General features: G+C 42.6%; 1 protein-coding gene across 4 annotated transcripts in view; it reads right to left on the reverse strand.

The window, feature by feature from the left end:
- Positions 1-27,899, reverse strand: part of VCPKMT (valosin containing protein lysine methyltransferase) — a 43,344-nt gene that overhangs the window by 8,714 nt on the left and 6,731 nt on the right. Inside the window, exon 6 of one of the 4 annotated variants that reach the window (XM_083349979.1) lies at positions 21,119-22,215. The exons of 1 other annotated variant lie outside the window; for it this stretch is intronic. In XM_083349979.1, the coding sequence (XP_083206105.1) occupies positions 22,204-22,215 (12 nt within the window). In that variant the 3' untranslated portion in view covers positions 21,119-22,203. Of the gene's footprint in view, positions 1-21,118; positions 22,216-25,359; positions 27,272-27,899 lie in introns of those variants that run through there. 2 more of the 4 variants (XM_083349976.1, XM_083349978.1) reach the window with 2 other exon arrangements.

Genomic DNA, 27,899 nt, shown 5'->3' on the forward strand with positions numbered 1-27,899 from the left:
AAGGATATTTGCCCAATCGAGAGCTGATAAATAATGCTATCTACTAGGAAAGCAAATGAGGAAGATAGCTCAGATGTTCCGTGAAGGTTACTATTCCTCCACCTCCAATCCAGTTTTTTCTGTATCAGATGAGAGTGATGCTTTTGATGCAGGTTTGCAGCTCCTCAAGATAATGTTGCATATTTGGGGAGGTGGTACATGGAAAGAGGTTGTACTTCCAGGAAAGTTAGCCCCATGCTGACAGTATGCTATCTTTCTAGACCCACCCACAATTTCAAAAGGGTTGGACAGAAATGGGGAAATCACTGCCTGCCTCATACTCTAAGCTCTCTAAATCTTTAGGAGAAAATGGCTGTGTGCAAAAGCAACCCATATCTGATGTCCTGTCCTCTATAAATGTTTTAGAGTAAGCATGGGTGGGGGAAGCACCACAGATTAGTTTCTCTTCCTATATTCTATACCTTGAATAACATAAGAGAGGCAGCAGCCAAATCAAAATAAATCATATATATCATATTCTCATTACTTAAATGTGCTTTATAAGGGCCTCTGAGACAGCCAACGTTGCACACGAAGCAGCATACACAAAGTAATAATGTACACAAAGACACATAATATTAATTATGTCATTTTGGTGTGTTACCGGCCATTGTGTTAAGAAGCCATTTAAGGGGGAGTATTGCCTTCATTGCAACTGTACTGGCCTCTTGTTGGTTCCCTCATCCAATTCAAATACTCAATAGTTTTCAAAAGTTCCTTTAAATATACAGTTTGGCCCATGGCTAAACATAGTTTCTGAATTCCGTCCCAGAAAAAGTACAACAAAATAGTATTTATTTTGTATTTTGTAAATTGTTTTTTTAATACTTTTAATTGTTTGCTTCACCCAGAGTCACTTGTGAGGATGGGTGGCTATAGAAATCAAATAAATAAAAAGAAAAATATAACAAATAACCTTGCAGGATCCTGGCACACGTATATTCGCCTTTCCTTGCAATGTAAATTGATTTGTTATTAAATATTGTTGAGGTGAATGAGGCTGAACTATTATTCACATGATACTAAGCATTTGTAACATATTGTTTGAGTTTACTATTGAACAATACATATTGATTATTGAATAACAGAATAACTTTTACTTTACTTTACTTTTATTAAATTTGTATACCGCCCTTCTCCCGAAGGACTCAGGGCGGTTAACAGGGCATATATAAATAACAATACAAAAATTAAAAAGGAATTAAACAAATGCCCAATTAAAAATTACAATAACAATAAAAGCAATAAAAGACCCATTAAAAAACCCTAACGTTCCCCATCAGGCCAGACCAGCTAGTTCAAATAAGTGGGTCTTCAGCCCGCGCCAGAAGGAGCGAAGGTCCGATGCCATCCGGAGGTCAACCGGCAGTTGGTTCCATAACGCCGGAGCGCCCACAGAGAAGGCCCTCCCCCTGGGGGCCACCAGTCGACATTCCCTGACCGGAGGCACCCTGAGGAGGCCCTCTCTGTGGGCATGCACAGGGCAGAGGGGAGTTGACGCCGGCAGCAGGTGGTCCTCGAGGTACCCCGGACCCATGCCATGTAAGGACTTGAAGATCATAACCAAAACCTTGAACCTCACCCGGAAGACAACTGGTAACCAATGTAGCTCGCGGAGCAAAGGTGTAACATGGGAGTACCGGGAAACTCCCAAGACAACTCTCGCGGCCGCATTCTGTACCAGTTGGAGCCTCCGAGTGGTCTTCAAGGGAAGCCCCATGTAAAGAGCATTGCAGTAGTCCAGGTGAGAGGTCACGAGCGCATGAGTGACCGTACACAGGGCATCCCGGTCTAGATAGGGCCGCAACTGGCGCACCAGGCGAACCTGGGCGAAAGCCCCCCTAGTCACAGCCACTATATGGTCTTCCAGAGTAAGTCGTGAATCTAGGAGGACTCCCAAGTTGCGAGCCCTATCCACGGGGGGTAAGGACTCACCCCCCATAAGAAGAGATGGAATATTTTGAATGTCCCGGGATGCCGGAATGCACAGCCACTCAGTCTTGTCAGGGTTGAGCTGAAGTCTGTTCCTCCCCATCCAGGCCCGAACCGCCTCCAGGCAATGGGACATCACATCGAGGGCATCACTGGGGTGGTTTGGGGTTGAAATGAAAAGTTGGGTATCATCGGCATACTGATGATACCCAACTCCAAAACCACGAATGATCTCACCCAGCGGTTTCATGTAGATGTTGAACAGGAGAGGCGAGAGGACTGACCCCTGAGGAACTCCACAAGCGAGAGTCCTAGGGGTCGACCTCTGCCCCCCTGCCAACACCGACTGCGAGCATCCCAGGAGATAGGAGGAGAACCACTGAAGAACTGTGCCTCCCACTCCCAATCCCCTGAGACGCCGCAGCAGGATACCATGGTCGATGGTATCGAAAGCCGCCAAGAGGTCTAATAGGACAAGGACAGAGGAATGTCCTCTGTCCCGAGCCCTCCAGAGATCATTCACCAGAGCGACCAATGCCGTCTCCGTGCTGTACCCGGGCCTGAAACCCGATTGGAACGGGTCTAGATAATCCGCTTCATCCAGGACCAGGGGAAGCTGATGCACCACCACACTCTCAACAACCTTCGCAAGAAAGCGAAGGTTGGAGATCGGACAAAAGTTGTTCAAAACAGCTGGGTCCAGAGCAGGCGTCTTGAGGAGAGGTCTCACCACCGCCTCCTTCAAGACGGCGGGGAAATTACCCTCACTCAAGGAAGCAGATATAACTGCCTGGAACCAGCCTCGTGTCCTCTCCCGAGCTGCATAAACCAGCCAAGAAGGGCACGGGTCCAATAAACATGTGGTGGAGCTCAGCCTCCCCACAATCCTGTCCACTTCCTCAGGGGTTACAGAATCAAACTCCTCCCAGATAACATCGACAAGACCGCCCGTGTCCTGATCGTCAGACTCTGCCCGGTTGGAGTCCAGACCGGTCCGAATCCAAGTGATTTTATCCAGCAGATGTTGACCAAACTCCTCGGCACGACCCTGCAAGGGTTCCTCCCTCACCTCCTGATTAAGGAGGGAGCGGGTCACCCTAAACAGGGCGGCCGGGCGATTATCTGCGGACGCGATGAGGGCAGAGAAGTAATTACACCTCGCCGTCCTCATCGCTGCGAGATAAGACCTAATAAAGGTTCTTAGTCGCAACCGGTCGGATTCGGATCGACTGGACCTCCAACAGCTCTCTAGGCCCTGTTTCCGACGCTTCATCTCCCGGAGCTCCGTGGAAAACCATGGAGCTCGTTGGGATCTGCACCGGGTCAGGGGCCGCAAGGGTACAACTCGGTCAAGTGCCCCAGTGGCCACCCTTTCCCAGGCTTCCACTAGGGCATCCGCCGAGTTGTGAGCGACGGAGGCAGGTGGGGACCCCAGCGCCACCTGGAATCTATCAGGATCCATTAAGCGTCTGGGGCAGTACCATCTAATTGGCTCCGTACCCCCACGGTGGGGGGTGGCAAAACGGAAGACCAGCCGCAGGAGGTAATGATCGGTCCATGACAGGGGCATAATAAATGGAGAGCCCCACCAAGATCATCAAACCACCGTCCAGATAAGAAAACCAGGTCAAGGGTGTGGCCTCCCTCATGAGTTGGTTCAGAAATTACTTGCGTCAGGTCCATGGCCGTCATGGAAGCCATGAACTCCCGAGCTAGCTCAGATGAGCCTCACAGGGATGGTAGATTGAAGTCACCCAAAACTATAAGTTTGGGGAACTCAATCACCAACCCAGAGAGGACATCGAGCAGCTCGGGCAGGGCTGCCACTGCGCGACTAGGCGAAAAGTACACCAGCAGCAAGCCCAACTGCGCCCCCGGACCAAATCTCAAAAAGAGAGACTCACACCCGACTATCTGAGGAACGGTGGTCTCCCGCGGACATAAGGTCTCCCTGATAGCTACCGCCACACCCCCACCCCTACCTTGAGCTCGTGGCCAGTGTAGCACCCGGAAACCTGGTGGGCAGAGGTCAACCAAAGGGACCCCACCCTCTGGGCCCAACTAAGTCTCTGTGATGCAAGCCAGGTCCGCATGCTCACCCTCAACTAAATCCCGAACAAGGGGAGCTTTATTAACCACGGACCTGGCATTCAGGTACACCAGCCGGAGCTCAGGAGGCTGCACATCCTCGCTCCTGGAACCTCGGGGAAGAAACAGAGGGTCGGAGCGCCTCACCGCTTGCAAGTAGTGGAGATGGCCCCCCCCGGTAATGATACGGCCCTCTGTTTATGCACCTGCTGCCATTCCCCAATGTCGTGGGAATCGGTAGTCCCATGACCCGCTCCAGAGCCCCAGAGACAACCACATCCTGTTCTCCCCCCGCGTGGCCTGAGCCATGGTTGATTGACCACCCCCCATAGCCAAACAACTCCCACCCACTCCCACCCCTCTCCCTAACCCCATAAAACTTTTTGCTAAAAAATTAAACAGGGGCCTCCTATTAAATTTATGTTGAAGGCCCCTGCCCGGCCATCTCTCAGGGTCCCAACAATCAGACCCTTCATCGAGATTGGAGGTATTAGAAAAGGCGGGTCGCACCCAGGAGAGGGGGGCACCCCTGAGGGCAAACAAGTCTGTGCTGGTATATCGCTGCATATAGGTCCAGCAAGTCCAGGATAGGCAGTCCCATAGTTGGTCATTTCCATAGGAGGATCGAAGCAAGGGATGAATATCTGGATCCTCACCCAACTTCACTGCCACTCAGTTGGGTGCCCCCAGAAACAGGCCGCCCCCCCGTCCTCTCACGACGGGTTGCAACTCTGTTCCTGGGGGTGGTCCAAGATACGCTCTGGGTAGGCATACCCCATAGAGCTCCCAACTCTATGGGGCTGCAGATGTAAACCCAAGCCACTCTCCCACCGTGGCTAGTACCCAGGTCCATCCAAGTCCAAAGGGGAGAGGGGGGTAGGCAGAAAGTTGGTGAGTATATATGTCCAAGGCAGAGGGCTAGGCAGGCCAAGGTGGTAAAGGTGGCCTGGAGACGCCGTCGCCGCCGCCGAAGCGGCCCAAGAGCGGTGCAGGAACCACATGTCGCCCTCGCCCCATTGAGATGGGACCTTGGAGGTCTTCTAGTCCAACCCCCTGCTCAGGCAGGAAACCTATACCATTTCAGACAAATGGCTGTCCAGTCTCTTATTAAAAACTTCCAGTGTTGAAGCATTCACCGCTTCTGAAGGCAGATTGTTCCACTGATTAATTGTTCTAACTGTCAGGAAATTTCTTCTTCGTTCTAAGTTGCTTCTCTCCTTGATTAGTTTCCATCCATTGTTTCTTGTCCTGCCTTCTAGTGCTTTGAAAAATAGATTGACTCCCTCTTCTTTGTGGCAACCCCTGAGATATTGGAACACTGCTATCATGTCCCCCTTCGTCCTTCTCTTCATTAACTTAGACGTACCCAATTCCAGCAACCGTTCCTTATATGTTGTAGCCTTCAGACCTCTAATCATCTTCATTGCTTCGAATTAGGAAAGATTATAACATTGATTCAAGCTTCAGTTAAGACATACAGGCTTGCAAGTCATTGTTTTATACATTGTTTACTTGTTTAGGGCAGTTTATGATATAGGTGACACTACCCAGATTAGAATGTTATTTTAAAATGAAAGTCTTAAGTATTTTTCCTTGTTGGTTGTCTTCAATTTCAAATTATCCTGCAAAAGTCGGCCCAGGTGGCCTGCGGAGAATCATGAGTGAATATCATCCTTTTCTTGCTTGGTGGGTTTTGGTATTATTTTGGTTTTCAACTGTAAATTACGGTATACTGTTTTTAAGCTTCTAGAAATCCATATAGATTATGGCAGTAATACAGCAAGATAAATACATACATTTTTGTTCAGTTGATTAGTATAAAATAGCCGTGACTAAACTCTTTGAAGAAGAGTCTGAAGAGTACCATTTTTTATCTTGTTTAATTTCACTGATAGGCTACATGTTTTTCCCAGTAGAAAAGATGAGATCTTTAGCAGAGTTCTCTTCAAAAGACTGTTTCTTTCTGGACTGGGGAGAACTTCCTTGATTCTTGATGGTTTATTGTTGCTTCTTCAGAGTATAAACTGAATCTTGGTATTTATGTGGATTCTTCTTATGTTTTTTACACCTCCACCACCTTGAATGATTTCTTTTAGAGTTAAATTGCCAGATTTTCTCTTCAATGTTAAGACCATTCCAGATACACTTTACAAAAAGAGGCGATGATTTTTACAGGGTTGTAAAGGAAAATAAATAAAGGTTATTCTTTTATAAATTGTATAAAATGTAACACTGTGGGGCTATCTATTTCCTGCTTAGACAGAGAATTCACACATGGTAATCAACAAAGTTCTTTTGAAATGTTAAAAAGGATAGGAACATCTCAAGGTGGTGAGTAAAACAAGATAGTGTAGTGATGGATGTAAGGAACTTGTTACAATAAGTCTTTTGGATGTAAAAGTTCAAAGAAGATCTTTTAGAAATGTAAATGACTTCAAAGACTAACTTAAGTTTCTTAGCGGGGCATGTATCGAGAAAAGAAAGTATAAATGCCTAGTTTGAAACTTGCTCAGTGCGCTCTTTGAACCCAATCCAACTTGGGAAGGGTCTAAGAGGCCGCGTTTGCAAACGCTTTCTTTCTTTATTATTTTCTTTATTATTTTCAATTTTCTTTTCAATAAATCTTTGTTTTTGTTAACCAGACTTGTCTTTGAGTTGTGAGTATCAAATTTTGGGTTTTTAAATCTCACAGTTGTATTATGGCTAAGGAGAAGTACAATAGGACAAACAAGAAGTTATGAGAAAAACTTCTCTTCTCTGGTACTCTGCCCAATAAAAGAATTCTACATTGGTCAGTGCTTCAGGCTTAATTTTGAGGTTGGCAAATGCCAGAAGTGAAAAATTAAATATATTCTCTGTGATTTAGAAATGAAATATGGCTACTATAGCTGAATGATCGAACATTTGTCCATGTTTATTACACCAGCAAAGAAGCCACTTGGATGGAAAACTTGCCTTGCATAGAGAATGTCTCAATTTATTATTATTATTATTTTATTATTATTTATTAAATTTTTATACCGCCCTTCTCCCGAAGGACTCAGGGCGGTGTACAGGGCAATAAATATCAAAATGTAAATACAAAAGTTAAAAAGAGTTAAAAAGAACTAAATAATTATGCCCAATATAATACAATAATAAAAGTGTGTTAAAACTAAATCCAACCCCAAACCCATCAGACCAGGCCAGATTGTTCAAATAAATAAGTTTTTAAATCGTGCCGGAAGGAGCGAAGGTCGGGGGCCATCCGGAGCTCAACCGGCAAGCGGTTCCACAGGTCTGGCGCGCCCACAGAGAACGCCCTCCCCCTGGGGGCCACCAATCGACATTCTCTGATCGGAGGCACCCTGAGGAGGCCCACTCTGTGGGAGCGCACTGGACAGAGGGAAGTTGATGCCGGCAGCAGGTGCTCCCTAAGGTACTCCGGACCCATGCCATGTAGGGCTTTGTAGGTCATAACCAGCACCTTGAATCTCACCCGGAGGGCAACTGGCAGCCAATGCAGCTCGCAGAGCAGAGGTGTAACATGGGAGTATCGGGAGACCCCCAACACAACTCGCGCGGCTGCATTCTGCACCAGTTGAAGCCTCCGAGTGGTCCTCAAGGGCAGCCCCATGTAGAGCCTCAGGATTTTCTACACAGAGTCAGGAAAATTCTTGCCTAAAATCCTGAAAAGTAATTGTCATGGCAGGGTTCGCAATTCATACAAAAAGTAGTTTTATATATCACTGGCACACAAATTACCCAGTTGTCCAGTAGATTCATCTCTTGGGTTTTATATTAGAGACATGTGAGCTTCCAGTTTTCGACACAGATACATTTATACATTTCACATTATTCCCTTCCAAGATAAGCAATATTATGCTGGGTGCAGAAAAGGTATAAGAAATAGTCAAATAAATTAAAAGCAAGAAAAAAACCAAATAGCTAAATCTAGTTTACATCCGCCTTGTTCACTCTACCTTTCCATATTTTTCTGTCTTTCAAAACCATCTTTGTGTCATACACTGCTTTATACATTATCTTTTGGTCTTTATAGACTTTCAGTATTCTCTCAAAGCTGCCTTGATAGATTGATTGATTAAATACCATTCAAGTTGTTGACTCTAAGCAGTCATGTAGATTTTCTCCTACTATGATCGATTTTTAACTGGATCCTTCGCTCTTTCAATGGTGCCCCCATCATTACTGTAACTGAATCTGTCCACCCTGATGTGGTAATCCTATTCTCCTCATTCCTCCCATCTTTTCCAGCATTAGAGCCTTTTCCAATGAACTAGGCCTTTGCATAATGTGCCCGAAACAGAATAATTTGAACCTGGTCATTTCTTCCTCAAGTGAAAACTCTTGGATGATTTATTTGATGATCCATTTGTTTGTTTTCTTAGCTATCCATGGTATTCTTAGGAGTGTTCTCCAAAAGTGAAGTTTAAAAGCATCAATAATCTTCCTATCATTCTTCTTCAAATTCTAATTTTTGCTTCTCACAGAGAATATCATGGATTGCATGATTCCGATCTTTTTAAGTATGGACGTATCACAGCATTTGAGTATCTTTTTCTACAAACTGCCTTGGCTTCCCCACAATTGTCATCAATTAGCCAGCTATTTAAAAGTCTAGAGAGGGTAGAACAAAATTTAGTTCAGCTTTGCCCGATTTAACTCCTTCCAGTTGCACCAGCACCTGGTACAAATTACAATGATTACATGATTCAATTTGCATTATAAAGTCATGATGTAGATCCTAATCTGAATCACAAAATCAGATGTAACTCTGTATTGTAAGTTATGGAATTTGTAACATGATGTCACAGTGCATATTTTCAGCCTTCTCTCTCCAGTGGAAAAGATTTATTGGAACACCACTGGGGATTATAAGAGTTGAAAGCTGCACATTGGGTAAGGATGCTTTATATTAAGGTACAGGCCATGGAACTACAGGATATATTTTCAAGGGTGTTTTGTGCTTTGCAAAACAAGACTTCTAATACATTTAGGAGCAATCTCAGCATTATCTACTAACAGTGATAAATTGGCCAGCACCTATGCTAATACCATCTCCTAAGTTTTAAATCACAGCTGCTTCAGTGCTATTCTCCAAATCACTTTCCTGTGCAAATAACAGTTGAACGGAATGGGTATAAGTTACACAACTGAAATTCCATCCTGCAGTTCACTGTTTCATGTGCTAATCCTCCAAAGGTGCATGTATTCAATTCTACTTTCCGATTCACCCTTGTATGTATATAGATTGCTTTTGCAGCACAGAAGACATGAATTTGCCACATATGTTGTTGACCTATAGTTCCAAGCATCTTTTGCCACTGGCCATTTGCCTATGATGGTGTGTAGTTGTGGTGCAGGAACATCTGAAGGAATGCAGCTCATCTACTTCACTATGGCTCTTTCATGTAAATTACATTTTGCAGCAGAAGTTTCATTAAGTGGCAGTGAAAAAAAAAGAATGCCGCCTCAAGGAACTTTGAGACTAGATTTGCACAACATGATAACCTTTAGTTAAATGAAGCTTAGTTTATGGAAGGGACCCTCCATCTCCCTGACGTATAAACCAAGTACACAGGTTAGATTTGCACAAATAAGCCACAACATAGCCAATCACATTTGAACTTTGATGTTTTACGTAAATTCAGCTGTAGTCTTCAGTTTTGGTGGTACTGGAACCAGCTGACAAAGAAAAGAAGGACAAAGAACAGAAAAAGGGTAAAACAAAACCAAAATGCAAGCTGAAATTTTTTGATAGATTTCCGAGAACTGCATGGGGTGTGCTAGTGGTGATTTGATGACATGTTAAAGGGATAAAGCTGAAATGTTTGACTTTGGGGAGGATGCTAGCCAAATGTTACGTACTGGAGAGATTTTATGTATTCATTTTTATAGTTCCTTCCCCAAAATTGGAAAAAAACCCACATTAGAATATCTTTCCAAATTTCAGTGAAGAGTATGAAGAAATAGATTGCTTCTCTCTGGCTCAAGGGGTTGATAAAATGATCAGACACAAATAATAGCAGGCTTAGAATAAAGATGCAGTTATAATGAACACACTTCATTATCTTAAACTTAAAGCCTTTTACATAACTGAACATATGTAGGGATTCTGAATAGACAAACCTGTCAGTTCAGGGTTTATTGAGTTTCTCTTGTTTTTGAAAACATTTGAGCCTGAATTATTAAGATCTGAAATGGGGGGGGGGGGCGGGAGATGCAGCCTGTCTCTGAAACAGCAAAGCGAATGCCAATTGGCTGGCATTTTCAAGATGTTTGTTCATTTAGCAGCTTCAGTGAACAGACAATTTGCAAAGTGCCTGGCAATTGCTGTGTGAGATGTCATGCTCAGGTTGGCTTAATGTCCATCTGCAGCCCATATCAGAAAGGCAAAGTGCTTTAGCAGAGCAGGCAGCAAAGAAATAAAGGCAAAGGATCTAAAACGGATCAACACCGATCAGGAGATAACATACCTTCTTGCCATAGAACTATTTTGGAATGACTTTTAAAGTCTAATTTATGTATTTTCCTCTGCAGTTAGACAATTAGCAATGTGAGCCACTGAATTTCCCAATTTTCAGGCACTGGCTGCACACTTTAAAGCTTACCTTTGGATTCATGAGGGTGGGAGCCTTGTTTTAAAAATACAGCATTAAGTAATAAGTGTAAATACCATAGCTTAAAATGTGTGTGTTTATGAATGTTTGGGTTAAACCACCAAATGGGCAGAGGAAGTATTTTAAGTAAGTAGCTTTTAAACCAAGGTGAACAACTTTTCGGTAGTTAATGATCACTCTCAACATTAGTAGGTAGTGAAGGTCACTGTGGGTGGAACAATTATGCAACTGTGTCAAACACTTGGGCAATGCAGGGATTGTTTGTATTTATGGAAAACTGTTTTTTTTTCTTCAGCTCGCTTTAGCTATTTCTAAAACTCCATTATAGTTTGTTTGTATGTGTTTCTCATCTGCACATGGTAGAAGCCTAGACACTAATTTTTGGCTGTTGCAGTCACAGGAGACTTTAGATCCAACACAGAAAAGCACTGAAGCCCTACATGCATCCTTGGCTGTATATCTCTGTTTTAAGTTGCTCTTGTGCGTTTTCATTTGTTTTTTTTCTTAACTGAAAAATGTGGGCAGACAAATGGGCACTGTGAGTATAAATAGGCTTTTTCCGTAAGTAATACGTAATACCTTCTATTGAGCTGGGCTTCAGATTCGTATTGTCACTGGATTTCGGCCATCTATATAGACGATTTGGAGGGTATCAAGTTAGGAAAACCTAGATAGAGAATTTATTTTTTTTCTATAAAGGGAAGCAGGGCTTTGCCCAACAAATAATTAACGCAGCGTTCATTATTACAAGATATGGTTGTGGCACCTCTCTTAGCTGTAAAGAGATCAGGTAAGTTTCAGAAGAAGGTCCAGCATGAAGCTATAGGGATTTTCCAAGTACAGAGGCAATCCATCTTGGAATGATATTTTTATCCTGGTATGTATCTTTCTCAATTTTTGGTCCTCAATCAATCTGAGATCTTGAGAGTTTAAGAGCAGCATCTTAGCTGTTCTTGCTCAGATATCATTCCTGGAATCCGTTGGAGTCACTCTTACACATCCCCAAGTGATCCTAACACAGTGATGGCGAACTTTTTAGAGACCGAGTGCCCAAACTGCAACCCAAAACCCACTTATTTATCGGTGGGTGCCAGGTGGGCATGGCCTACTGAGTGGGTGTGGCTGTGGTGGTCATGGAAGATTGGGTGGGTGTGGCCAAGTTGGGTATGGTCACCTCAATGTCACTCATGGGGAGGGACACCTGTAGGGGGCAGCTGGTTGAAGAGGGACAGTTGCCACCTCCGAGGCATGGCGCGGGTGCCCACAGTGCCACCTCTGGCACCCATGCCAAAGGTTTGCCACCACTGTCCTAACATCATTGGGACCACTTTGGCCTTTACTTTCTACATCCTGTCTAGTTCTTTGTTCAGGCTGTGTTATTTCTTTAGTTTCTCCCTATCCTGCCTATGTGTTGGGATCTGGAAGTCCCACAGGATCTTACATCTCTTATTCTCCAAACCTTCTCTGGACTTTCCAATCTGGAGTTGGGAATGTCTGTTTCATACATTCTACAGATGTTCCTGTACACAATAGTAGCAACTTGATTGTACCATTCAGTGTAAGCTGTTCCTGCCTGCATCTTACATCCCGCCACTATGTGTTGGACTGTCTCTAAGGCCTTTCTGTATTGTCTGCATCTGCATCTGGCATGCTAGATTCCTGCATGCTTCTATGGATCTGTTTCTTGGTGCCAGAGCAGAGCAGAGCAGAACAGAGCAGAGCAGAACAGCAGAGTTAGAAGAGTTAGAAGAGACCTTGGAGGTCTTCCAGTCCAAACCCTGCTGAGGCAAGAAACCCTATACCATTTCAGACAAATGGTTGTCCAATCTCTTCTTAAAAACTTCCAGTGTTGGAGCATTCAGAACTTCTGGAGCCAGGTTGTTCCACTGATTAATTGTTCTAAATGTCAGGAAGTTTCTCCTTAGTTCTAGGTTGCTTCTCTCCTTGGTTAGTTTCCATCCATTGCTTCTTGTCCTGCCCTCAGGTGCTTTGGAGAATAGCCTGACTCTGCTATCATGTAACCCCTAGTCCAGGGGTGTCAAACTGCTGGCCCGCGGGCCGGAGCGTCACGGAGAAACCGCGCCCATCCCATTTTTGGCAATGGGAAATAGTTCCGATACGTCGCACGACGTCACGTGACGTTGCGAGTTTGACATGCCTGCCCTAGTCCTTTCTTTTCATTAAATTAGACATACCCAATTCCAGCAACTGTTCTTTACATGTTTTAGCCTCCAGTCCCCTGATCATCTTTGTTGCTCTTCTCAGCACTCCTTCTAGAGTCTCAACATCTTTTTTACATCGTGGTGACCAAAACTGGATGCAGTATTCCAAGTGTGGCCTTACCAAGGCATTGTAAAGTGGTATTAACACTTCATGTGACCTTGATTCTATCCCTCTTTTAATGCAGCCTAGAACTTTGTTGGCTTTTTTGGCACCTGCAGCACACTGCTGGCTCATATTTAAGTGATTGTCCACTACGACTCCAAGATCCTTCTCATAGTTACTAGTATTGAGCGAGGTATCACTTATACTGTACCTGTACATTCGGTTTTTCTTGTCTAAATGTAGAACCTTACTTTTTTCACCATTGAATTTCATTTTGTTAGATAGCGCCCAATGTTCAAGTCTGTCATGATCCTTCTGTATCTTAAGCCTATCTTCTGGAGTGTTGGCTATTCCTGGCAACTTGGTGTCGTCTGCAAATGTAATGAATTCCCCATTTATCCCCTCATCCAAATAATTGATAAAGATGTTGACGAGTACAGAGCCTTGGGTTACCCCATGGCATACTTCCCTCCATGGATGCAGAGTGATGCACTAGAGAGGCCTTTGGTCTGATGCAGTGCACCATTTCTGCTGTTATCAAATTCTCTGAATTTTCAGGCTGAAGATGTAAATGTTGCAAGAAAACAATTGGGTTTTTCCTCATTAGCTGGCTGTAGCATAGTGCAGATATTTTTCATGTTGCAACATGGTTTTATTAAACCCTTTTATAAATTCACTATAATCACTGCGGTTTCAAAAGTACTACTAATTTCCTCACCCATCATGGCAGGAAAACAAATTTGCCAGGAAGATTACAGCTGCTATCCTCAGTGAAAGCATTCTGCAGTGGCTGATAAAGGCTGGCTTTCCAACAAATATGTTGGTCTTCTAATGTCTATAATTAATCTTTAAATTCGTGGCCTGTTCAATCCTGAAGGCCCTGGGCAGGTTAACAGTACATTAAGGCATCCATCAACCAACCAATTTAAACTTACAAAGCAGAACAAAATATTAAACTGCTGCCAGCAGCAGAAACAGCTCAGCAATCGTTGCAAGAATTCTGATTCTGGTAAAGATGAGCCACTTACTCATTACTCTCTCTACTACCGGTATTACCCCAGAATTCAGGGTCTCAGAGTTAAAATTGAATAGGAGATGCAGAATGTCATGTGGCTTCTTCAGAATTTAAGGTTATTCCGTTCATTGACTTTGAGGGCAGATGAGGTCAATTTAGGAAATGGAAGTCTGTCAGACCAACCCCTTTCCTGAAGAAATTATTCCCTCCAGAACATTTGTTGTCAAAAGTATATCTATCTTGCAAGGAGATTTCCTTTCCTAATTTGCTGGATCTCCAATTTGTCACCTTTCACACAAGAATAAAGACTCAAAAGATACTCTTATATTATTTCTTGATTCAAGTGAAATTAATATTGTGATAAAAGGCACTAGTAACAACTGAGAAACTGTGAGTTTTACTCCTGCCTTAGATATGAAACCTTTGGCCAGTCATCCGGCCTTACTCCTAAGAAGGCAGTAATGGAAACCTCTTCTGAAATTATAGTCGCAAAAACTATGTGGGCCTGTCCAGATAGTTGCCAGAAGGTACACACCCAAAATGATTCAAGTTAAGGCTTAAATTCTCTACTATTACAAAGACATTTCTCTGCAGAAACAACGAAAGGCTTTGCAAAGGCTTATAATTGTTGTAAATAAGTTAAGGACATATTAAAAACACGAACTAATAATGGCAAAGGAGAACTAGATTTAAGGAAAACCTTTTCCCATACAGTTCATACCACTTATCCTGATTTCCAATGACTCTCCAAGGTTTTACCTAAGAAATGCCAGGGATTGAACCTGGATGTTTTCACATATAAACACAGTTCATTTATTTTGCCATTGCACTACTACACCTTTCTATCAATCCTGCAGCCTTCTTATCCATTTGTTATTTGTAAGATTTATTAGCTGTCCATCTTGCCACAGGGCAATTCTGGGTGACATAGAATATTAAAAGAGAAAACTATAATTTATAATATGTAAGTACAATACTATAAAATCAACCTAGCTGAAAAGATGAGGGGAGGGAATATGAAGAGAAGGGGGGGGGGGAAATCTGTTGTTAATCTATCAGCAATGCCAATATAAAATCTCTCCGTTGGACCCAAAGGCAACTGGCAGAGCCAAGTCTTAAGTTCTTATGGAAGGTAAGAAGGGTGGCAGCCAACCTCAGTCTTGGGGGAAGAATGTCTCAAAGGGCAGGCACAATGGCAGGAAAAGCTCTTCTCCTGGTCACTGCCAGCCAGACTATCCTGGCTGGTGGGGCCTCTTTGAAGGCACAGATGGGGTGGGCTCTATTCTTGCTTAAGAAAGGAAAATTCCAGACTGTGGGAGCAGCACTACCAATTCCCCAGAGGATGCCAGTTCTATTATTTTAATGGGTGTTTATATACCCCTACTATTAGCTGTTACTGTTACATCAAGCAGAGCAAAAGAAGCTAATATCTGATCAGTTTTTTAGCAGTTGGATTTTAAAGAGGAATGGAATTGCAAACCTAACTTAGAAAGTTGCTGTTACACTTTTAATTTTATGGTGCAATGGTACAAGATGAGTGAAACTGTTGCATGCAGTTAATATTCTACTAGTAGCTTTTCCACATCTGGCCATTACCAAACTTCCTGCTGTGTTCCCTAAACTTTTCTTAGAAGGCCATATCCCACTTAATTCAGGGGCTCCTTTTCATCTCTGGGCAAATTTTAAGAGCCTTGGTGGAGCAGTGGGCTAATGCCTCCTTAAGTAACACCAGCTGCCTGCAATTAGTGCAGGTTCGCATCCCACCAGGCTCAAGGTTGACTCAGCCTTCCATCCTTCCGAGGTAGGTAAAATGAGGACCCAGATTGTTGGGGGCAATAAGCTGACTTTGTAATAATGCCGCTTGGGGTGTGTGTGAAGGCCCTAATAAGCAGGCATATACATAGAATGAAGGCTATTGCTAAGCACATTGATTTGTGCTTCTTAGATTGTAAGCCGCCCTGAGTCTTTGGAGAAGGGCGGGATATAAATGGGATTTTTTTAAAAAATTCAGAGAGGTTACAGCCTGTTGAATCATAGCAAGCTTTTTCATCTGCCCCACCCACGTTGTTTGTCTTTATCAATACTCAGGCGACCTAACGCAGCCGTCTTTGACAGGGAACTGAAACAATATTGCATTGACAGCAAATTCCGGCTCAGACAGAATAGAATACTGTACCATTAAAAAAAGGCAACAAAATGCAAATGCCATAGTAAAAGAGCACTGGACTCAGCCTTGGCAGGTCCAGGCCAACGATCCAGCTATCTCAGCATTCTGTCAGCCGGACGCCAGCCAGATGCCTCAGACAGGGAATACCTGCTGTTGGTAGTATTACCATCACGGATAGCTCATACTGAAAAAGAAAGCTGCATTTGGGAGAATGTAGGCCATAACAATCAAGAGTCGTCTGGTCCCAATTCTAACCCACTTCTCCTCCTCCTCTTCCTCCCCTCCCTATCCTTCTGTTCAATAAAATACACATGCTTTGGCCAAGATATTGTTTTAGCCGTTTCATAGCCAGTTAGATTGTGTATGATCCCTCCAATGTAAGTGGTAGAGTATTTAGTTGACCCTTGCTAATTATCCCTGGGTAAAATTTGGAGAAAGATCACTTGAGAATTGTTGACTAGATTGGACAAAACATCCAAGATGAAGTTAATAATAAACCTCTTCAATAACATGCCAGGAAACTGTATACAAGGTGGATGTATAGTTTGTCAATACTACTTGTCTAGTGAATTTATGGGATTTTCAGAAGTCCTTCCACATCAAGCTCATGGTGACAGGTGCAGAGGTCATACACAGTTAACAAGCAGACCTGATTTTCCAGGTCACCTTTAGTACCAAAATATAGGGCCACAGAGGGTGGAGATCCTTGTTTGAAATAGCGTTTTTGGTAGAATTCCACTTATTTAACCTTAGGAAGTTCAGTTGTGTGAAAAGATAAATGGAAATATTCAAAACTTTGGGTTACAAATTTGCCTTGTAATGAACTTCACAGCTGTACAGAGTCCTGAATTCACACTAGATGCATCCCAGCATTAGCATTCCACCACAATAATGTTCATGTCCATAGGAATGCTGTCTCTTGGGCTGTTTTGCTAATCTAACTAGATAAACGTGGGTAGAAGCTCTTTCTCATTTGCATCTTCACTGCAGCACAAATCTGCCCAAATTTCTACCTTGTCATATTGTTCCCTTCATCTAATCCCATCCTAGGTGGTCCTTAGATGTACCAATACTGAAGGAATTATCATCGTTGCTAGCCATTCAGTCGTGTCTGTCCCTCAGCCACTCTATGGACCAGCACTTTCCATGCCCGTCTCACATCGCCTCCTTCAGATCTGCCATGGTCATCCTAGTGTCATCCTTTATAGTGTTCAGTCAACGGGTACTAGGGTGATCCCTCCTTTTTCTGTTGATCACTCCGAGCATGATTGACTTTTTGAGTGAGTCTGAAGGAATGTTTTTCCTCCTTATTCCAATCATGGTCATGCAAAGGACTGGGGCAAGAGGAACAAATGTTGGAAATTATGTTAAGATGTTTGTATATTTGTGTGATGATGTCACTGTGCATACATCATTTTGGTATTACTGAAGTTAGCTCTAGATGCTGCTGATTCCAACACAGGTTTTAGTGTGGATACAGTGTGACATGCTTCACGAACTTTCTGTTGATGCCACAGTCAGGAGACTTTCATGAGTGAGATTAGTCTATTACCTGAACCCATTTTAGGCTGGTACAGGTCATCTTTCTGCTCCAAGCCTTCCAGAGCTGTTCTGTTCTGAATAGCAAGAACAGAATAGGATAGGATAGGATAGCTTTCTTTGGCCAAGTGTTATTAGACAAACAAGGAATTTGTCTCTGATGCAGAAATTCTCAGTGTACATGCAAACAACAGAGTAGAATAAGCATGATAATAATAATACAAGTAAGAGGGGGTAATAAAGAAGGTAAAAAAGGATAATAATACAGCCAAACAATATGGGTAAATGTACTTAGTTGTAAGGCTATATTGCAAGAATTAAGTGTTCAGCAGAGTGATGGCTGAATATGGAAGGCAGGCTGGTTGAAATTGGTTCTGCAGTTTTAACTATCCATTGGAGTCTGTACCTTTGCTGTTTAGTTGTTGTACCAAACCAGACAGTCCATTTCTTTCAAGTCAGGCTGCCTCTTTATACCTGCCAGATCCTTATGCCAATTTCTCACTTGGATATCAGGCTCAGCCTGAGAACTGCAGCTGGCCGGCTGTGATGATAGCTAGCTACCAAGTAGACCGGGATGCCCTGTGTACGGTCACTCATGCGCTCGTGACCTCTCGTTTGGACTACTGCAACGCTCTCTACATGGGGCTGCCCTTGAGGACCACTCGGAGGCTCCAACTGGTACAGAATGCAGCCGCGAGAGTCGTGTTGGGAGTCTCCCGATACTCCCATGTTACACCTCTACTCCGTGAGCTGCATTGGCTCCCAGTTGTCTTCTGAGTGAGATTCAAGGTACTGGTAATGGTGTTTAAGGCCCTACATGGCATGGGTCCGGAGTACCTTAGGGAGCACCTGCTGCCGGCATCAACTTCCCTCCGCCCTGTGCGTTCCCACAGAGAGGGCCTCCTCAGGGTGCCACCGATCAGAGAATGTCGATTGGTGGCCCCCAGGGGGAGGTCCTTCTCTGTGGGCGCCCCGGAGCTATGGAATTGGTTGCCGGTTGAGCTCCGGATGGCGCCCGACCTCCGCTCCTTCCGACGCGATCTGAAAACGCATTTGTTTGAACAAGCCGGCTTGGCCTGATGGGGGGTGGGTTGGGTTTTTTATTGTTCTTAATATTTGTATTTATTGTTTTTTACCTCGGGCATTATGTTTAATTCCTTTTAACTTTTGTATTTTTTGTATTTTATACATCTGCCCTGTTCACCGCCCTGAGTCCTTCGGGAGAAGGGCGGTATATAAATAAAATTAATAATAATAATAATAACATATAGAAGACAGTTTTATGCTGCTTTGTGTTGCAGCTCTCCTTGCCCCTGCCAACAGTTTTGAAGATTTTAGCCTTGTTTTGGAATAATACTAAACCCGTCAGCTGATACCGTGTAATAATTGATAAATAATTCAACTGTATCCATGCAAAATCTTTGCAAAAAATCTGTGTGAATTTTAACATTGATCTAATGATCTGTCAAAGCGTATCTCCTCTCACTCTACTGTGATTAGACCTTGCCATTACTCCATCTTGTATATGCCTTGTTAACAAACCTAGAACAATGGAAAGGATGGTTACACCATTCTCTTAGCATACAAATTCAGACAGACATTACTATCTCATGGGATCAGGAAGGAAATTGGGGGTGGGTTGGAGAAAAGGAAGCTTCTTTCATTCAAGGTGTACCTTAGAATCACTTTTAATAGCAAAGTTGCCTTCCTTTTTTTTAACCACTGAATCTAAATGACTTTGTTGTTGCAAAGCATTTCAAGTTGCCAAAAAGAGCTTGTGTACAAATAATGGAAGAAGTTCAGCCATTTACTGTTTCCTTATCCAGATGTGGCTACTGTTACTATTATTAACCTGGCTTTCTTCCAGGAACTTAGCGGCATATCTGAGAGTCTCTCATTTTATCCCCAAAATTATCCTTTGAGGCAGATTGGGACTGAAAATAGCAATATATCCAAAGTTATGCTCCCTGATTAAGGGAGGATTCAAATCTTAGTTTCCCTGATCTCACTCTAGCACAAGTGTTTCTCATCCTTGGCAACTTTAAGGTCTCTGGACCAACTCTCAAAATTCCTCAGCCACTATGCTGAGGATTCTGGAAGTTGAAATGAAGTCATCTGAAGGTTACCAAGTTTGAAAAACACCGGTCTAGCACCCTAATCTCTATGTCACACTGACCCTACCTAATTAAAAGAATTCCAGTCTTCCTCTCTAAGAGAGCCGGGCTGGTGCAGCAAATCTGATTAGTCTTTTTTTTTTTGAACCACAACATGTAACTTTGCCTAAGGGTAGCATAATCCAAGGAGCGAGGGAAAGGAAAAGGGGTTTAAGAGGCAAGCACTTATAAGGAAAAATAAGAGGCTTGAAAATGTGGCAATTGGACTATTTCTTGCCACCACATGCTTCTTTTACTTTACAACACCAACATACCCCAAAGGTTGCATTATAAAACTGGGTTTCATAATGGCTTGGAAAATAAGCTTGGTAGTTTGTTCACAGAAAACACTTAAGTCATACACCATGGTTTAGAAACCAGAATAACTGCTTACATATATCCTGTTGAGCCAAAATCCAGCATTTCATATTACGGCTTAGCATGACGCATGTTTCCATCACTGGAATCTATGTTGAGAACAAAGCTGGAGTAAACAAAGAGCTCATGCATAATTTCAGAGGTGGACTTAACTGGTAGCACTTAATGTAACATGTTGCTCAGTTTTCCCGATTAAACAGAGACCAGCAAGTTTGGGAGGACACAGCATGGAAAGACTGATGTGCCATTTCTGTGTATCCAGATCTGTAGTGTCTAACATTTTCCATTCAGTAAACCCTTGATGTTTTCTTTGCTACCAACCGTTGATGGCCAAAAGCTAGTAAAGAGCCCTTCCAGTATTCATCTATGGCAGCAGATTGCAAACCTTTTGCCAGTTTGGCAGGCTCTTACCCAGCAAACAGCCTGCTGAAAATTGCACCCTGCCGGAGCCGTGACCATAACATGTGATCAAAATTCGGGCGCTTGGCAAATGGTATGTGTTTCTGACAGCTGCACTGTCCTGGAATCATGGGGAAATCATTTGTAACCTTCTCAGCTGACCTCTGAGAAGCAAGGTCAATGGGGGAAGCCATGATTCACATAACAACTGTTAGAAAAGAGCATAAAATGGGCCAAGACTCACTTAACAACTGCCTCACTTAGCCATGGAAATTTGGGGGTCAGTTGTGATTATAAGTCGAGGACTACTTGTATGATTTACTCACAGTATGGAAAAATTGCCTTCTGTTAAGATTATTGAACCAAATTTCTCTTGTGCTTCACCAAGATTATAAGAATGGAAGAAGCTTTTGGCACCCAAGTGTGGCAGACATTTGAAAAGTCACATCCTTAACTAAGCAAGCTTAACTTATTTCCAGATGGTTAATTCTGTGCAAGAAAAACAATAATAATTCTTGTAGCTCCTTGAAACCTAAAACATTTTATAGTAAAAGGTCACATAGACTGTCCAGTTCACAAGATAATTATTTAAGGTGCTACAATAATCTAATTACGGATAGCACAAGAAGGGGTGATGGGAGCTATAAATCTACCAACAGGATTGTCAACCTATCACATATGTCCTTTGATTTTTCAAGGCACATAGAGCTGCCAGAATATACTCGAACTGGTTTAAAATCCTTGTGTCCAACAGGACAGCAGTCAAGCTTGGAAAAGCTCTCTTGTCTGTTATGGCCTCTGTCCTGAATTCCTGGGAACAGGTTTCTCTGGATCAGCTCCCTAACAGTGGAAGGTCACCAGGCGAGAGTCAATGCATTTTAGATCAGAGTTCCCCAAAATGGCGTCCTTCGGATTAATTACTTGAGAAAAAGTTGAAAAAGACATAGTGCTAAGTGGAAATATTACGAGTCCTTCTGGCAAGGCTTTGATTTCTTTGACCTGGGTAGTCCTTTGCAAATCTTTCAATTCTGCTTCTGTAAATACTGTGAATTTATTTCGTATTATAAATCTAGGTTGATCTGCTAGACTTTTTCTGTTCTTTCTGATTATGGACATTGCTCTTTCCAGACCTGGTGTATTCTTTGCAGGTATCCTCTTCTCACTTGGACTTGATTTGGAATATCAAATGATTATTTCTTTCTTTTCAGTCTTTGTATACTTGGGACAGGTAGATCTTCCAGTAGATCTGCAGCTGCTGGCTCTGGTTACTCAGCCAATGGGCCTGTGCCTTGTCAGCAATTTCCAGGCACTCCAGCTCTTAGTACAGTCCTTGTTGACAGGGTGATGACTGATCCAGTATAGATTTTTGTAAGTTGTGTCTCTCCATATTATTTAAGGGGAGAGACACTCCTCATCTGATGTCTCTCATGAGACCTGTCCAGTATGATTGAGCCTCTGGTGTGTATTTCTCAGCTTCCTTGGAGCACACAAGCCCCACAGCCACATCATGGTAGTGCCTCGCTGGGGGATTATCATTTTGGGGGATTATCATTTGATTGGCTGTGAGACATCAAAATGCAAAATAGAAAGCAATAGTAAGATGACACATAATAAAATGGTGAAAAAGGCAAAAACTAAATGAAATGTAATTCATATTTTACTCCTTTATCTGATCAGATCTATATCTAATCTACATTATAGTTTGATTCTAGTCATATTATTTTATGCATTTTAATAGCTCTGTCTTCACCAGTCCGTCCCATGCTGTCATAATCACTTCTGCAGAACTGTAACAAGTTTGTGCAATGTTTTTTTTCCATTTTGTGGCTGTCTTGAACTTGACAACTAACATGTTTCATAAACTATGATTCATGGTTTTTTCCCCCCTCGAGTGTTGACTCCAGATGACTGCCTAGACTAGTCTATGCAGTTTTCTTGATAAGACTTTAGCAGTTTGTTCTTGCCTTCTCCTTCCTAGGGCTGAGAGAGAGCAATGGTCCAAGATCATCCAGCTGGCTTTGGACCTAAAGCAGGATTAGAATCCGTCTCCCAGTTTCTAGACTGGTGCCTGAACCACTCAACCAAACTGCATTTTTTGAACATGACAACTATTGTCTTTTCTGAAGTTTCATGTCTTTAGATGTGCCAACTAGGACACTCTAGTTTAACAAACCATAGCTTGATGCAATATGTGGATTCAGGTTTTATGTGTTGTTGTTGTTAGTTGCGAAGTCGTGTCCGACCCATCGCGACCCTATGGACAATGTTCCTCCAGGCTTTCCTGTCCTCTACCATCTTCTGGAGTCCATTTAAGTTCACGCCTACTGCTTCAGTGACTCCATCCAGCCACCTCATTCTCTGTCGTCCCCTTCTTCTCTTGCCCTCAATCTTTCCCAGCATTAGGCTCTTCTCCAGTGAGTCCTTCCTCCTCATTAGGTGGCCAAAGTATTTGAGTTTTAGCTTCAGGATCTGGCCTTCTAAAGAGCAGTCAGGGTTGATCTCCTCTAGGACTGACCGGTTTGATCGCCTTGCAGTCCACGGGACTCGCAGGAGTCTTCTCCAGCACCAGAGTTCAAAAGCCTTTCTTATGGTCCAACTTTCACTGCCATACATTGCAACTGGGAAGACCATAGCCTTGACTATACGCACTTTTGTTGACAGGGTGATGTCTCTGCTTTTTAGTGTGCTGTCTAGATTTGCCATGGCTTTCCCCCCTAGGAGCAAGCGTCTTTTAATTTCTTGACTACAGTCCCCATCTGCAGTGATCTTGGAGCCCAGGAAAATAAAATCTGTCACTACCTCCATTTCTTCCCCATCTATTTGCCAGGAATTGAGAGGGCCGGATGCCATGATCTTGGTTTTCTTAATGTTTAGTTTCAACCCAACTTTTGCACTCTCCTTCTTCACTCGCAACAAGAGACTCTTCAGTTCCTCTTCACTTTCTGCCATTAGAGTGGTATCATCTGCATATCTTAGGTTGTTGATATTTCTTCCGGCAATCTTAATTCCAACTTTTGATTCATCTAGCCCTGCCTTTCTCATGATGTGCTCTGCATATAAGTTAAATAGGCAGGGCGACAGTATACAGCCTTGCCGGACTCCTTTCCCAATTTTGAACCAATCAGTGGTTCCGTGTCCAGTTCTCACTGTTGCTTCTTGACCCGCATATAGGTTTCTCAAGAGACAAATAAGATGGTCTGGTACTCCCATCTCTTTAAGAACTTGCCACAGTTTGTTATGATCCACACAATCAAAGGCTTTAGCATAGTCAATGAAGCAGAAGTAGATGTTTTTCTGGAACTCTCTAGCTTTCTCCATGATCCAGCGTATGTTGGCAATTTGATATCTAGTTCCTCTACCTCTTCTACCTTTATGTATAGAACACTATCTTAAAAAAATCTAAAACACAGAAACAGCTCCAACAATGGCTCTGAAAAAGATGCTTACACCACAAGCTTAGTTTTAATACTTATTCCTTCTTTGCCCACCGCCTTGTGACTGTGAACATCGTCAGCAACTATATCAAACACAATTGCTAGAATGCTATTGAAGATATAATCCATTGTGGTAGATGTGATGTGAACTGTAAATGTTTGTAAAGCACTGGATATACACATTTCTCTGGAAAATGTATGTGCTAGTCGGGGAGAAGGGTGCAATAAGTCTTCTGTCTTATACTGCCCCCTCCTGGCATTGGAGAAGTTTGCTATCCAACAAATACTTAATTTTCACGCCCTGCGTTGCAGGTTCTCAGCAGTGGCAGGCAGTACCTGGCTGACCTTGGCTTTGGAGCGGAAAAGAGTCAGGTTATTTTTATTTGTATTATTATCCAATAATTCTTGCATGAAGACCTTCAGGGAATACCTGTGCCATAGGACTGGTTAAGAAATTGAAGAACTCTGTGTGGCAAACCATTTCCATATTGTTGCCAAGAACGCTACATTAATGCATTCTGGAGCTGAGCTTGACTTTATGCTTTATCTTATTCTTCTTCTGGTCTCAGTGTGAACTGAGACTGGAGTTAAATCCAACAAGATTAAATCTCATTCCAGTAGGGAAAAAATCAATTATGACTTCCTAATCTTAGGTTAAACAGGTATGTTGACTGGTTCACGATGAAAATATCATCAGCTTTTTTGCAGGTAGATTTGCTGACTATGAGCAAGTTATAGTCTGGTACAAAGCCAGTGTTTGCACAACATGGTGAAACATATAAACCACCTTTACAAACTACAGTGATTAAGCCAAAGCCAAAACATTCACAGTATGGATGCATAATTCATATTATGTACGCATCCCACAGCATTGCAATAAGCAAGAAGTTTCTTTTGGTGTATGTTACACAACTACAACCTTTTTGGCTTGTTTCTCATGGATTAGTAGTGTGGTGTGCAGACAATCCTTGGGTGGCAATTCAAACACTGTTATCAGTTTAACCTTTTCTCTACAAGTCTTCTGAAATGCTCTGTTTCCTGGCTGTGGACTTGCCCAAAGCAACAGATGTTGCACATCTGTGTTTTGTAAGAACTCATTAGCTAGCTCTCTTCAGGCATTATTATGGGAGCTCAGCATGTAAGCCAGCTAAATCTCACCACTCTACAGCCACTGACTTCACTCAGAGGACATTGATTCCCCATTGACACTGCACATTGAGTGTGACTGCTTGCAGGATAAAAGTCTCTATGGCTTCTTGGGATCCTGGTTTCTTGGAGAGGCCTACCTGGGCATGTCTAGCTCTTCCAGCAGGTCATTATGCTGAATTTGTGATGTCTTCAAAGAGCCATATTCAAGAAACAGCAAGAGGTGTTGAAGCTGTGGGGAGACCTAAGTGCTATTCCATCATAATCTAAAAACAAGCTTTCTGGATAACTTAGAGTTAGTTACTCTCTCAGCCCTACCTACCTCACAGATTGTTTGTACATCGCTGCCTTGAGTTCCAGAATAAAACATGTTGCTAGTATATAGTGTTATTGTGATTGGCCACACCAGCACCGCAAGGTGAGCACATATAAATTTGATAAATAAACACATAAATAAATAAATAATCATGTGGGATTGCACTAGCAGCCTTAGTATTACTACATACACCTTTGTAGAAAAAACAGCAACTCTCTGTTACCCAATGACGCTGCAGACTTTGCCTTTTAACTTTTGTCTTTCTGTGTGACTATATTTTCAATATATTCTTTTGAATATATTACAAAAGAAATAAAAGCAGAAGTCTGAAATTATGCAGTTAAGTTCAGTGAATATGCAAAGATGTATTAAGATAGGAATGACAGTTTAATAAATAATGACATCCTTATAAAAACTAGACAACCTGTAACCTGCTGGATCATTCTTTCAGAGATATTTCTTTACTAAACAGAGAAACAGAATGACCACAGGTGGGCAAAAACACAGTGGGAACTGGAGCAACTTCCAACTTCCTACCGGCTTCCCCATTGAGTTTACATATGAGGAAACTGGTAAGGAGCATCAGGAATGCTCCCTACTCCTTCCATGTGACTCTATAATTTCCTTCCTTGCTTCCCTCCTCCCTAGAATTCCTGCCAGCTTCCCCATTTACTTTACTTGTGGGAAGCTTGCAAACAGAAAGTCAATGGGGAAGCCAGCAGGAAGTTACAAGTCCAAGTCTAGTAAGCAGGTAAGTGGGGAATGCATGAGAGGTGCTATGGAAAGGAGAGGAAAGCCTCTCGGGATGGGTACAAGAAATGCCATGCAGGTTGAGGAGGGGACACAGGGAGGTGGTATGGGTCAAGAAGAATGCGTGTTTGGGGGGGTGTCGCTGATCAGGAATGGGCATTAGAAATGCCATGCGGGTCAGGAGTGGTGCAGGGAGGTAGCGTGGGTCAGGAAGGGTGTGGGGGGATGCCCAAGAGATGCTGCATGGGTCAGAGAAGGCACACCAGGGGGACACAGGTCAGGAAGAGTGAATGGAGATGTGCAAAAGTGCTGTGTGGGTCAGGAAAGGCATACAGAGAGGGTAGCACAGGCCAGGGAACATGTGTCGGGGTCAAGAGGTGCTACATGGGCTAGGGAAAGTGCAGGGGGCTGCATGGGCCAGGAAAGGTGTGTGAGAGTTTCTTCTCTTCTTATTCCTAATTTCCTCCCTTTCTTCTCCTTTCCCTGCCCCTCCTTTCCCAGCAGGATGGTAAGCCCATTTGTGATACCTTGGTTCAAAAATTATTGTCCTATGATGCACCATTTTGCCCAGTTAAATGTTATAGAAGCAAGAGTTTTAATATAGAAATTTTCTAATAAAATATTAATATTAAAACAGGGATTGCATATTATGCATAATCATACAAAACCATTCATCTGACATTCTGAGCTTTTTTTTCTTTTTCTTTTCTTTCTTTCTTTCTTTTCTTTCTTTCTCTTTCTTTCTTTTTTTTTTCCTTTTTCTTCTCTTTCTTGTTCAGCTTGTAGCTCTTTTTCAAGAGGATTAATTTTTTCCTGAAATCACTTTAGTATAAAACAATATGTTTTATACTGGCTGCAGAGATGTTCTGCAGAAAATATATTAAAAATTCTTTAATTTCCAATTTTCTTCAGAGTTCTTCTGTAAATTAGAGGTCAGAGAACAGCATCACGGCTTTCATGATGAAATATTCTGAAAAATGTAGCACACCATTTGGCTGAATCTAACAACCAAAAACAATTTCTTTCCATAATTAAAAGCTACACAATTTCTTCCCTCAGCCATGTGTTAATTTGCATTGATGCTAATTACAATTAGCAAGCATTGTATCTGTACTGGGACGACATTTTGTCCATAGTGTTCCTTCTATGAGACAGTGCCTGCCCTCTGGAATAAGGTTTCCCCCACAGATTCAAACAGATCCGTCTCTACTTGTGCTTCGAAGAACCCTAAAAACGCAGCTTTTCACCTTGGCCTTTGACGAGCATGTTTGAAGCCCCCTTTTTAATTTTTTTCCCTTTTTTGTTTCCCTTTTGATTTTATCTTATTAATGCATCTTTATTCTTTTTTGTTTTGTGGTGTTTTCTTCTTTATAACAATTTTCTAAACCACTCAAGAGTCAGGTTAAAAAAAAAGAGAGATTTCAAATTTATGCTGATCTATAACTATTCTAGTTATAGATGGATGGATGGATCAGATGGATCTGATTTGAAGTAGACAACTCTGAAACTAAGACAGAGTCTCAAATCATTTTTATTCAATCAGTTTGCAAGGAAAGAAAATGGGTTGGTTATCTAGAACACATGTTTAACTCATTTCC

Source organism: Vipera ursinii (assembly GCF_947247035.1).
Source record: "Vipera ursinii genome assembly, chromosome: 1".
In the NCBI taxonomy this organism is placed as follows: Eukaryota; Metazoa; Chordata; class Lepidosauria; order Squamata; family Viperidae; genus Vipera; species Vipera ursinii.